Source organism: Leucopleurus acutus (assembly GCF_964270905.1).
Source record: "Leucopleurus acutus genome assembly, chromosome: 1".
NCBI lineage: Eukaryota > Metazoa > Chordata > Mammalia > Artiodactyla > Delphinidae > Leucopleurus > Leucopleurus acutus.
In genome coordinates, this window is record NC_139142.1 from 4,814,453 (window position 1) to 4,828,237 (window position 13,785).

The following is a 13,785-nucleotide window of genomic DNA, read 5'->3' on the forward strand; positions in this document are numbered from 1 at the left end:
CTCCCACCCCATGCCCTCACCCCTGACCTTGTGCCCCTCTCCTCCACTTGCCGAGGCTCTCCCAGCACGCCTGGATCCCCTGCCCGGCATCACTCTGTACAAAGGTGCTGGAAAACCATTTGCTAAACAAGTGAAGAGCCCACAGTGGCTCCACAGCGAGCACCACATCAAGCCACCCGGCTGCCGGGTCCTCCACAGCCCTCGTGTGGGTCTCTCTTCTGCCCCACCCAGCCCTCTGCTGGCTTTTCTCCTTCCTTGCTGACAGCTCATGCTCTACCTAACCTTGAAGTCCATCGGAGTCCCCCTGGCTGGGTCAGAGGCCCTCTCCTCACCCTGCTTGCCCAGGACCTGCAGACTCAGCGCATCCTGGCTTCAGTGGCAGCCTCCTGTGGAGAGCATCACTCACGCTGGTGCCTCCAGCCCGACTTCTGTTCTGCGCCTGCCAGCCAAACGCCTGCTTTGCACTTAACACTTGGATGTCTCAGCGGCCCCTCACCTCACTCCAGCCTGTACCAGGCCTGACTCATTATCCTCTTTCAAACTTGCAGCGCCCCCCATCTTAGCCGACGGCACCAACATCTGCCCAGAGAACAGTCGGGGACCTGGGCCTCACCCACCGCCCCCATCCCATCCATCGCCAGGCCCTGCTGACGTCACCCCAGGAACCGCTCTCAGACACTCCATTCACCTCTCCCCTGTCCACCGCTTGCACCTTAGTCCACACCATCACTTCACCGAGATTAGGGTCATAGTCCGTCATCTGTCACGCTCCGCAGTAGGGCTAAGAGCTGATGTGGCCATAGGCCACTGGGAGGAACAGGCCTGGCTCTGCTTCTGGGGTCTCTCATTCCAGCAGAATCCCGGGGTTCTAGGCCTAGTTTGCCTGAGAGGTGGTAAGTGGTGGTACGTGGCCACTGCTTCCTATGTTAATGAATACCTGCAAGGTTAATACTGAGAATTTCATTTAAAATGTAGGCAAGTATGAAGGTAGCAATAATGACTTATATACATACCCCTTTTCCATTATCGAGCTTGGAAAATACTGAAAGTGTATAGAAATAAAAGTAGATCTTATAACTTTTGAGTCAATAATGGGTTTCCTTCCCTTCTCTGATCTGGTTATTCCTTAATTCTTAATTTAAAAGTGATTATTTTTGCCAGTATTTACATAACCAAGTAAACTAACAACTGGGTATGGTAATTAAGCTAAATTCTTGGGAGTTCCCTGGTGGCCTAGTGGTTAGGATTCCGGCCTTTCACTGCTGTGCCCTGGGTTCAATCCCCGGTCAGGGAACTGAGATCCCACAAGCCACGTGGGGCGGCCAAAAACAACAACAACAAAAAGCTGAATGCTTTATAGTTGTCTAATCTGATGAATGCTTACACACCATATGCAAACCGCTGTTTTATCTGCAAATGACCCAGGTGAGAAAAAAAAAATCTGGATATGAAACAGAATATTGTGTGAATCATATCTAATTTTAAATATTTTAATTTATATACTTTCATGATTATAGGTCAATAAGAAATCCACTTTTCAGATTTTATTTCATTATAGAATATATTTGATAAGGATACATTACAAACAGAATCATCTTTAATACACATTGTTTACTGGTGCCCGGCATTTCCGCAGCCGGCTGGAGATGGAATAAAAAACGCTCCCCAATGTTCAGCTTCATCAGCCACTCTAAACAACCAGTGCTGTAGAGTTGATGGTTCAGTTCATTTACTTGCCTAGAACAAGTAAAAATCTTAACATTCGTCTTTCAGTCTGTTTATTACTCTTCTATTTTAAAATCCGAGATACATTCCCCAATGTAAACAATAACCTTCAATCTGCCACACAGTTGAAATGGATAAGGCCTTCTCTGTTTTACTCATCAGAGCGCAATCTTATTTCATAGCGTAATAAGCCGTCCATGCACAAAAGACAGGAAAAGAAGCTGCCCTTAGTACCTGGGGGAGCCTTCCAGACTTCTCCCCGCTGCAGGTGTATGGTACACTAGAGAGATATCTTTTTGACTTGGTCTACTTGGTCTTAAAATACAAATATACAATGTCCGTAAGCATTAAAATAGTAAAGCCTAGCCTTACGTATTCGTTATGAATTGCTAAAATCCTATACAAGTACGATACCATATCATGCCAATTAATATACAGAGGAAGGTGGCTCGTCGTCTCCACCATTCACCAAGGGCCTGTGAACGGGGAACAGAGGGGACGTGATTCGTGTAGGCGTTAGGTGGCTGACTGCATATGGTTAGGCAGACAGTCTAGCTGGAACTCTGAAATGCCTGGGTACCCTGCTGCAATAGTTAAGTGAATCTGGAGTAGAATCTGCTTAACACAAGAAGAATCTGACCCCTTTCTCACCAGCCTCCCAGAGGGAGCACTGAAGGAAACCTTAGCAAATGTTAACCAAATAAAGTCTTACTTGCATTTCCTGATTCAGTTGTGCAAATCAGTTATCCATTCTCTTCCCCAACGACTTATCCTTTTAGGACCAGTTAATCAACAGCGATCACGATTCAGTACCTCGTTATCATAAATATCTGACTTAGCAACCTCCATGGTGAAACAGTAAAGCCTATATACAATCTTTGAAAAGGCATTCTGTGACCGTTTTTGAAGAGTTCATAGAAAAGTTATGAAGGATACACCAGTCACTTCTCGATGTCACCGTAATGTAAACCTTGGCATCTTTTTATATTAAGTGTTTTATATATTGTACAACAAAAGAGAGACCTGAATGGCTGACCTGCCGTGATGCTCACCGATCCACTAAGCTAAGGTAACCAGTAAAGGGCATAATTTTCCTGAGGTTTGTGAGAACTCTTCAAACAAAGCAGAAATCACAGTGACCGAGTGAGCGAGTCTGTACCGAGTCTGTACCTCCTGGCCCGTTCTGCTCCCCCGGGTTCTTGCCGGGACTAAATGACCCGCCACTGCATGATGCTCGTGTCTTTGCCGCCAGTGGAGATAAGGTGGCTGTCGTCACAGAGGAAATCGACGTTGGTGACGTGACTGCTGTGCCCGCTGTACACGTGGCTGGGAGCCTGGGGAAGAATGATATGGAGGGAGCTGAACGCAAAGCCATCGAGGCGGGGTTGGAAGTGCTGGACGTCTACATTCGTGCCAAACCACATGGAGCCCCTGTACATTGAGAATCTGGTCTGGAGGGGACGAATGCGGGCAGGGAGAGGTTCAACCCCAGAGGCTGCACCAGGCACAGGCCGGCCCAAAGGAGGGAGGACCGGATGCAGGGGTGGAGGGGAGGGTCTTCTAGGAGGAGGGTCAGGTCTGGGAAGAACGAAGAGGGGTGTTCCAGGAACTGGTGCGGGCTCGGCTCAGCAGGGCTGGAGCAGAGGGAGCTGTGGTGGACAGCAGAGGGGGGAGGCCCACGAAGTGCAGAGGAGGACAAGCCAGCACCACGTGGGGGGGCGGGGTTCTCCCCAGAGGGCAGTGGAGGGGGACCTGAAGTGCTCTGGGGCAGCCGAATGACGGTCACCCCTGCATTTGTGACTGGTGGCATCACTCACAGCACCTTTCTATTCAATTACCAACAGGCCAGGCAGTAAGTGCGCCCCGTGGGGTAAGGCTAGAGAAGAAGATGAGCCTTTACCCTGAACTGTGAGCAGGGGTAGGAGAAGAGGTGCACTTTGCCAAAGTCGTCACCGGTTGACAGGAGTTTTTTCTCGTGGGCCCGACAGGCGGCATTGATGTCGGTTCCGTCCGAGCCTTCTGGCCACACTCCTAAAACAAAGACCCCAGACAGAGCACTGGAAATACCAGGACACAGGGCCACACTGTGTGCGGACTGGCCATCGAACTCCCACGAAAATAGAAATGTCCCAGATTTAGAAACCACGCCCAAGGAACACTTCGTCTCAGATGATCTCCCTACAGGCTGTTCCAGGAAACCCTCACTGCGTATACTGTTCTGCTGCATGAGAGTCGCAGTGACAGGCCTTCAGGACTTCCACCTCTTTCGGGCCCCTTCTTGATGCTACATCAGAAAGCAGGCCAGAATCCCTGGTTCTGGACATGATGGCTTTCTTTATCCCCAAAGCATCTGATGGGAAGCTGACTAGTCCTAAGCCTGCAGTTTCCTAACTTTTCTTTTTTGGGGGTAACTCTTTACATATGAGAGGCCCTCCAAAGAGCTTTTTAACTCTGGGACTGCCTGTGTGTTTCAGGCGTTCCTTGGTGTCAGCCCTTCATGGCTTCTGTCTGCCTGGTGGCACTGGGCAGGTGGGGTATCTGCTCACTGTGGGCCGGGTGATGCAGCAGCTCTGACTCCACTGCCCTGTGCCCAGGTGGGCCTGGGGTGTGGTCTGGGGGATGGGATCTCCTGACCATTGCTTCAGGAAACCCTGTTGGTCCCAATAACTTTGGATATGAGAGAGCTGCATGCACATCAGTTTCCTAACAGGCAGATCTAGAGTAAACCCAGGGCGTCCTAGCATTCAACACCAGAAGATGGCAAAACGCCAGCCCTAAGGAGACTTGTGAACTTCTGACCAACTTACTGACTTGCGGTCATACATAAAGAGATTATAAGTACCGCCTTTTCTTTTTTTATTCTACTAAATTGTGGCAATTTATTTTAGACCATTTATAAACATATTCCTAATCTAAACTTTGAAGGAGGTGAAAAATTTAGTTTAAGGGCCAAAAAGATACAATCAGTCTAACAAATGGTAAATAAACTGATAGGGTACCATCTGGTCCATTTATCGAGGACGTTTGGCACTACCTCATACAAGCGTTCTAGAGAATTATTTCAGGACCCATTTTGTATGAGAGAAAAGGGTTCTGGTTCCTCTCGCCTGGCCATAGCTGGGCAAGCCCTGGCCCTTCCTCAGGGCTGCGGGGAGTGTGTCCTGTGGGGTCCACGGGGTAGCAGAGCAGTTTGAAGCCGACCAAGAGACTTCACGACTATTCGAAAGTCATTCTGAAAGTAGATCCATCCTACGTTTGAACAGAATGAAAGATGCAGAAACCTTACCAAAGACGTGGAATCCCAAAGTGCAGGTGTATGTGGCCCATTCGATGTCTCTCGTAGTTTCCACACTTACGACTTGCTTACAAGCAGAGGGAATCCCTGGAAAGGCAAATGCAGGTCTGGTGACATCAGTGCCAAAGCCCCCTCTCCTTCTTGGGCAAGGCTGGGCCCTCGGAGCCAGGCCCCATCGGCTACAAAGCCCTCTGGGAGGGGGACACCATCCACCTCCCAGCTCTGCGGGGACCATGCTCACTGCCCAAGGCCCAGGGCCTCAGTGGGGACCCCACTTCTTCCGCTTCTTCTCATCTCCTCTGGGTCTGTTCCCCCAGTCTGGCTTCTTTTCTTTGACCACTTCTGGTTCTGAGGCCCCTGTCTGCTCACTATTCCCCTGGATACAACTCCACCCCCTGCTGTCAGGCTCCCTAGCCCTCTCCCAACATACACTGGGGCACGCGCGTGTGCGCGCGCACACACACACACACACACACACACCCCATCCCTTCAGCTCCGAGTTAGGAATGGAAGCTTACGGAAACCAGTCATACCAAGTACCTGTGGCGTTGCAGGTGATTTGTTTGTTCCCCAGTTAAACTCTCACTAGTGGAGTATGAGACCATGTCTGAGAAGATTCTAGACCCATGGCCTGTCCCTGAAAACCATCCCCCACTCCTGCCCCACATCAGGCAGGGCCTCCTGCCCCGCCCGAGGGAGGCCCCTTCCCTCCAGCACCAGCAGCCCTGCCCAGGCCTGCTCCTCAACGAGGGGGCGCCCACCTCCCCCCCCACTGGCTCCTGATGCCTGTGGCCTTGTATCTGAGATGATATTTCCTCTTCCTTAAAATGGGACGAGCCAGAAAGTGCTGTGGATCACCTGAGAGCCTGTGGGTGAAGCACACTGCACTTGCTGGTACCTTCCGCCGGGGCAGAGACCGGGCCCTCCTCTGCCCTGGGACCCTGCACTTGGCACGCGGCAGGTGCCTGCCAGATGCTGGAGGAAGCAGCGCACGGCATGTAGCATGCGCTCGGCAAGTGCAGCCCCATCCTTCATGCCTCCACTGCGCGGCCCTGCCTGGGCTCAGACCTGGCCAGGAGGGGCTGAGGGAGGAGGAGGGGCCCAGGGGGCTGCTGGGTCTCTGCCCGTGAGGGTGATGCCTTCACGAGGGGCCATCCCTCTTACCGGGACAGCTCTGACCCACTCTCTCTGCCTCTCCCTGCAGGGCCCCACCTTCTCCTCCTGGAGGCCCAAACCCCAAGTATCTCAGTGCCAAGGCGGAGGTGTCCAGCCCAACTCCTGTACTGTGCAGAGGAGGGGCCCAGGCCCAGAGACGCCATCACGTGCCCAAGTTGTATGGGGTGTGGGTTTTTGCAGGAGGCCCCATTTGGTCTCAGAGTGAAGGTTCTACGTGATCTGCACCCAGACCACACCTGGGGAACCACTCACAGTAAAGGATTTCATAGTCTCCGGAATTCGACATGAGGAACTGTGAGTTTACAGACCAGTCCAGGTGAGTGATGAAGCTGGAATGACCCTGGGAGAGAACACATGGGTGAGTTTCACTTGCCTTATAGATTCCCACCCACACTGTCGTAATGTGACAAACAACCGCACAGACCCACGAGGAGTGACCAGCACGCTCACCGAGCACTTGCCGACCCGTGCGTACTTCCTCCCATTGTCACTGACTCCATATATGTAGATGCAGTTGTCATGGGAGCCTATTGCTAAGAAATTCCCATCTGCAAAAACACGCGGGATTACATTTCAGTTGTTACGAATAAACATTTTATCAATTACAAGCGATAATGCTAGTGGCCATTACAGAGTTAGAAAAAATAGCCATGAATTATTTCAAAGAGACAAAATTTGCTTTTAAATCACTCCTATACCACTTCCAAAGCTACCTTTTGAAAATCCACATCTGATCAGATTCTGCCCCTTAAAAAAAACCTTCCCTGGCTGTCCCCACTGCTGAAGGATCAAGACTCAGTTCCTCAGTGGGGTCCCCAAGGCCCGCCAGGATGCGGCTGCATCATTCCTCCCTGAACAGACCGGGTTCTCTCAGGCCTCTGGCACACTTCCTCCTGCCCACCCCGTCCCCGCCTGGAAAGCCCTCCCCCTCACCTCTGTGCACATTGCCCCTCCCCACTGCCTGGAAGGCCCTCCCCCTCACCGCTGCACACGCTGCCCCTCCCCGCTGCCTGGAAAGCCCTCCCCCTCACCTCTGCACACACTGCCCCCCTCATCCCCAGCCTGGAAGGCCCTCCCCGTCACCTCTGTGCATGCTTCCCCTCCCCCCTGCCTAGAAGGCCCTCCCCCTCACCTCAGTGCACACTGCCCCTCCCCCCATGCCTGGAGGGCCCTCTCCCCTCACCTCTGTGCACACAGCGCCCCCCTTATTCCCCCGCCGCCCCGCCTGGAAGGCCCTTCCTGCCGCTCTTCCAATGGGCCATCAGTTAGCATCTCCTTTACCCAGGTTCCTGGCATCAGGAAGGCTTAAGGAATCAGGCCGTGATGCTCGTGTAGAAACACAAGGGAAGGCGCTCACTGTAATGTAAGAGCAGAGCAGTCCCTGTCGCTGGCAGATGAACCTGCCAAGTGTGAAGCCGGAGTGGGGAGGCCCAGGATGTACTGGGATGGAAGCGGGGCCTGAGAGACTAGTCTGGAGGGGGTCAGACCTTCCTGGGGCCAGGAACCGGAAGGAAGGAGAAAGGAACCACATGGGGGCCGGACAACCTGCACCCAGAATGGAGCCTAGAGGAGGCGGGGTCTCTGCCCACGAGCTCGGGGACAGCAAATGCGTCCCTCCTCTCACTGAGCGCCAGTTCCTCCATCCACGAAGCACGGCACCTTCTCATCGAAATTCAGAGGATTCCCTTGGACAATGTCTGTAAAGGTCCTAGCGGTCACTGGCACATCATGAGGTCAATAAGGGTTCTCCCCCCACCTCTTCCCCCTGGTTTTCCTTCTCGCAAGGTAGGAAGACCTACAGGAAATAGCATGGCCTGGCACCATCAGGAAACGGTATTTTCGGAAGTCTTGGCCAATGCCTGGCCAAAATCAAGGTGTTGGCAAGTCAGAGTTAGCCTGTCCAAAGCAGGCTCGTGAGGGGGTGGGGTAAATGGGCCGAGGACTGCCTTAGCTGGGGGATGGGCCACCTTCTGCTGCTGATGGTTCTAGAGAAGGCCAGAGAGCTGCCCGGCAGACCATCTGCACTTGGTCCTCCAACTGACCAAGCCCTGACAATAATGATGATGACAGTAAACAGTAAATGCTAACAAGAATTACTATCAAATAATTATGAGTCGACGTTTGTTGAATAGCTACTATGTACCAGTACTATTCTAATCTCTTCCTATATTAACTTACTTAATCCTCATAGACCCCTGTGAGGTAGATATTATCTCCACTTTTCAGGAGAGGAAACTGAGGCATGGATGATAAAGTAACTTGCACAAGGTCACACAGGTTTAGAGAAGCTAGGATTCGAACCCAGCAGTCTGACTAGAGCCTGAGCATTTCTTTGCTAAATGCCGTTGCCCCTGTGACAAAGAATAACAGTAAAGAACAGCTGAAAATCTGATAAATGATGTACGCACCCTGGCTTGTACACTCTTTTTATTAACATCTTTATTGCAGTATAATTGCTTTACAATGGTGTGTTAGTTTCGGCTTTATAACAAAGTGAGTCAGCTATACATATACATATATCCCCATGTCCCCTCCCTCTTGCGTCTCCCTCCCACCCTCCCTATCCCACCCCTCTAGGTGGTCACAAAGCACCCAGCTGATCTCCCTGTGCTATGCAGCTGCTTCCCACCAGCTATCTACGCTTGTACACTCCTAAGCACGACGATCTTTAGATAAGAACGACCTTATCATTTGTTAACTCTAAAATAATGAGCTCTCTTTCCTCGTGGAACCATTTGTTATGATTATGCCTACTCCACCTTTTATGATTTTGACGACTCTAAGTTCCTCATAAGTGAAATCATACAATATTTGTCTTTTGGTGACTGGCTTCTTTCACTCAGCATGATGTCAAGGTTCTTCCACGTTGTAGCATGTGTTAGAATGTCCTTCCTTTTTAAGGCTGAATAATATTCCACTGTATATCACATTTTACTTATCCATTCATCTGTTGATGGACACCTGGATTGCCTCCATGGTTTAGTTATTGTCAATAATGATGCTATGAACATGGGTGTACACAGACCTCTTTGGGACTCTGCTTTCAATTCTTTTGGGTATGTATCCAGAAGTGGAATTGCTGGACCATATGCTAATTCTACTTTGAATTTTTTAGGAACCGCTGTACTGTTTTCTGCAATGGCTGCACCACTTCACATTCCCACCAACAGTGCACATTTCTCCACATCCTCACCAACACTTGTTGTTTTCTGTTTTTTTTTCTTTCTTTTTTTTTGTGGTACGCGGGCCTCTCACTGCCGTGGCCTCTCCCGTTGCAGAGCACAGGCTCCGGACGCACAGGCCCAGCGGCCATGGCTCACGGGCCCAGCCGCTCTGCGGCATGTGGGATCTTCCCGGACCGGGGCACGAACCCGTGTCCCCTGCATCGGCAGGCGGACTCCCAACCACTGTGCCACCGGGGAAGCCCTGTTTTCTGTTCGTTCATAGTAGCCATCTTAATGGGTGTGAGATGGCGTCTCACTGTAGTTTTGATTTGCATTTCCCTAATGAGTAGTGATGTTGAGCACCTTCTCACATGCTTACTGGCCATTTGTATGTCTTCTCTGAAGAAATGCCCATTCGAGCCTTTTGCCCATTTTTGAGTGGGTTGCTAGTTTTTTTGTTGTTGCTCCAGGAACACATGCACAGTTGCCTGTCAGGGGACTGGAGGTGAGGGGTGGGTCCCTGCTTCTGTGCTAAGAGCTGAAACTGACTGAAATTAAAAGCAACTTACCATCCAAGTCTTTCTCTGGAAGTTGCAAGCCTTCAATAGACTCTGGCTTTCCAAAACAGTTCTATCAGACAGATTCTGCCAGTTGCTGTCTAGGTGGAGAGACAGATTCCTGCTGGTTCCTACTCACCATCTTCCCAGAATCTTCTCTCAAACCCCCCACTTAAAAGTCAACTTTGAGGTATAATCTACACACAATAAAATGCACATATTCTAAGAGTTTTGACAAAAATGCCTGTATAACTACCATCTCCATATCTGGTTTTTTTTTTTTTTTTTGCTGTACACGGACCTCTCACTGTTGTGGCCTCTCCCGTTGCGGAGCACAGGCTCCGGACGCGCAGGCTCAGCGGCCATGGCTCACGGGCCCAGCCGCTCCGCGGCATGTGGGATCCTCCCGGACCGGGGCACGAACCCGCGTCCCCTGCATCGGCAGGCGGACTCTCAACCCCTGCGCCACCAGGGAAGCCCCATATCTGTTTTTAAAGATGAATGAAAAATAGGATTTCACAATCTCCCTTGGCAATTCACTTCTAACAGCCTAATGAGATTGTAATTTCTCCTTAAAATTTGAAATAGAAAGTTTTCATGTAACGGTTTAAGCTCATTCATAAATATGTAATAAAACTGTCTGCCTAATACGTCAAAACCAAGCAGTTTCGGTCAATATGCTATCAGCGGCCAGATGAAACCCAAGCGCTGCCTATTTCTCGGACCTCCAGAGCACTTTCTCATCCTGTGAACCACGTCCTCTCACCCATAAACTCTATGCCTCACCCCCAGCTCTCTCAGAGAGTACAAAATTCCTAAACTTACTCGACTAAAAGAAGCGGGCATTTGGTCCCAAATAAAAATCAGCTGGAGGACTGACTCATAAGAACAGAGAGCAGGGGTCTGGTCACCTGGAGGAGAAAGATAACACCATAGACAGTTTCACTGATTGCCTCTTTACAAGGTTTGGGGATGGGTTTCCACACAGCTCTTAACTAAGTCCAACAGTATTTTAAGAGCAGGGAGAATTTGTCCAGCTGTGCAAGTGACGCAACTGAGGTTCAGTAACTTGCCTAAGACAACACAGCTGAGTGCGTGGCACGGCTTGACCTGGGCTGGAAGGACGAGTGAACCGTGGGCATGGGAGACAGTGCGCCAGGTGGGAGCACAGCAGGGTCTCCAGGGTAGCTGTACGGCTGCTGTGCACCCGCCCTGCTTGTCACACGGGGCAGGTGATTTGGGGCTCCGCAGGAGACTGCTGCACCTGGACGGGGAGCATGCCTGGTGGAGTGCAGGCTTGGGGACGTTGTGTGGGCAGGAGAGAGGTTGGCTGGGTGGCAGGGGCTGCATCCCAGCGGGTCTCTAGTCCCACCTGGAAAGCAGAGGTGGGATTTGATGCTGGGGTGATGCAAATGAACACCAGATTCTGATTCATTCTTATAAAAGCAGAGAAACTCCATGTCTCAATGATACGGATAAGATTAAAGAAGAGATCAATATAGTCACATGAGCAATGCATTAGTTCATTGTGATTTTCCCTTTTTCATCTTCACGTTTAGGGTTTTAGATTTTTAATCCAAGCTTCAACAGGTTGAAACTAGACCAGGCAGGCTAAGTATTTGCAGTTGGGCTTAACGAACATGAAATTATCTTCTTCCAATCTCCATTCTTCTTTTAAAAAATTTACAAATTTAATCCAATCAAAACTCCATTGGTCCACTGACAAAGTGCTCTGTAAGGTTCCTGATGTGCGTGTCAACTTCGAGAACTGTCCCTACTACAGTTCTATATTTAATGAACCTACGAGGGGCCTGGCAATCGTAGTTGACTATGGTTTCAGTAAAAATTCACATAACGTTAGCTTATTAGCATTAGGCCATCTTATGTAAGATATTTCATAAATGAAAACATGTAATAAAATGTGACTGAAATGGTTATCAGATGATCCATTGAAATGCTCTAGGTTTGTGGTTCTCAGGATGCCAAAGAACCCCTCCACAAGCCCACACCCTCTGGGCGATTCTAATGCACGCCAAAGGCTCTGCTTCACCGGCTCCCAGCGTGCACCTGTGTCTGGGACTACCGCTCTGAACCTCCCACTTCAACCAAAGGCCAGATACAGGTTATTAGCCGCTGAAACCTGGACCTCTCACTAGTGCCTGCGGAATTGAGAAATTGTCTGAAAGATTTAGTTCTCAGTCCACACGGTTAACTTCAGGAAGCAACTGCTCACCTCTCACCATCCCTGCACAACATAACATCAACCTTAAAGGGGATTTACAAAGCAGTCTCACTTCCACCTGAGCTCATCCTACACAACCCATCTGCGGCAGTAGGTAGGTGTCTGCTAGCGAAGAAATGTAATCATGCGGAAGCCGGGGGAAGGCGTTCTGGCTTATTCATGATTCAACTTGAATTTTCGGCTAGCTAAAACAGCCTATGTGTGGCCTAGCAAACACGCCGTACACCTGCTTTACTCACTAAAGAAAAGGGTGCCTTGACCAGAAGTAAAGAATACCCACGTTAAAAATGAAGATTAAATGCCTCTCTTCCTGGGACGCCGGTGCTGCTCTGCCCTCAATGATAAGATTCCTTTTCCAGGCACCAGGTGCCGTCCTGACTTGCTGTGTATGTGCTGTTCTGTTCTTTCTTTTAAACCTTGAAGAAATGTATCCCTGACTTGTGTGAAGTTCTTTGTTCCGACGCAATATAAAACTGCTGAAACCATGCTTCTCTGGAGCAGTGCCGCAGAATTATCTGAGAGGCTGTCTCCTGGGCTTTGGTCCTCACTTTGGCTCACTTCTATGATTATTTCCATCTACATTGCTTGGCGTAGCTGGCAGGATATCAGAAAAACCCACGTGGGGTCACCTGGAGTCTACTTTTCTCCCCCCAGCCTTTGATATTTATTTATTTATTTATTTAGGGCTGCATCGGGTTTTAGTTGAGGCACGTGGGATCTTTCGTTCTGGCGCACGGGATTCTCTCTAGTTATGGCGTGTGAGCTCCAAGGCGCATGGGCTCTGTAGTTGCAGCACGTGGGCTCTCTAGATGAGGCGTGCAAGCTCAGTAGTTGTGGCGCACGGGCTTAGTTGCCCCGCAGCATGTGGGATCTTGGTTCCCTGACCAGGAATCGAACCTGCGTCTCCTGCACTGGAAGGCGGATTCTTTACCACTGGACCACCAGGGAAGTCACTGGAGTCTACTCTGGATGGATGCTGGGTAGCAAACAAGGACCCCTTGAGCCCCAGCCCCCCAGCTTCACAGCACTCTTGAGGTTGGTTGGTTCGGTGAGTTTTTCCTGATGTCTGGATCTTCTTGTCTGAAGTGGCAGTCCATGACTTTTATTTGAGCTGCTACCTTAAGACCTGGACTCTTAAGGGGGTACCAGTACATTTCCTAGGAACCTAGCGGGAAGTTCCAGGCAAGGGATCTAGATGGAGTTTCCAGGTAAGAAACCTAGAAGAAATTTCCAGGCAGGAAAGGCCTAGAAGGAACTTTGGGGTAAACTGGGTTGGTTGACTCTTTTTAAAATGTGGCTTAAAATTGGAAAGATTTGTACTGTATAATAAAATGAAACTAAAATAAATCAGGAAATTGTGCTTCTAACGCCTAACGGCTCCCAGACAGGCCAGCCACTCACTGGAACTCCGGCTGGCTTCTACAATTGTAGAAATGATCTAGCTCTAACATGGCCAGAATGGGACTCTTCTGACATTCTAAAACTGAGTTTTGCATGTGCAATTAAAGAAAGCTGGCTCGGGCTTCCCTGGTGGCACAGTGGTTGAGAGTCCGCCTGCCGATGCAGGGGACACGGGTTCGTGCCCCGGCCCGGGAAGATCCCACATGCCGCGGAGTGGCTGGGTCC

The 13,785-nt window shown here is 50.2% G+C and overlaps 1 protein-coding gene across 2 annotated transcripts in view; it reads right to left on the reverse strand.

Annotated features, from left to right (window-relative positions):
• Positions 1-2,710: 2,710 nt before the first annotated feature.
• Positions 2,711-13,785, reverse strand: part of EML1 (EMAP like 1) — a 141,616-nt gene continuing 130,541 nt past the window's right edge. For both annotated transcript variants that reach the window (XM_082839422.1, XM_082839421.1), the window contains 5 exons: positions 6,647-6,744; positions 6,449-6,536; positions 5,012-5,107; positions 3,626-3,756; positions 2,711-3,059 (listed from right to left, as the gene is read on the reverse strand). In XM_082839422.1, the coding sequence (XP_082695548.1) occupies positions 2,934-3,059; positions 3,626-3,756; positions 5,012-5,107; positions 6,449-6,536; positions 6,647-6,744 (539 nt within the window). In that variant the 3' untranslated portion in view covers positions 2,711-2,933. The remainder of the gene's footprint in view (positions 3,060-3,625; positions 3,757-5,011; positions 5,108-6,448; positions 6,537-6,646; positions 6,745-13,785) is intronic.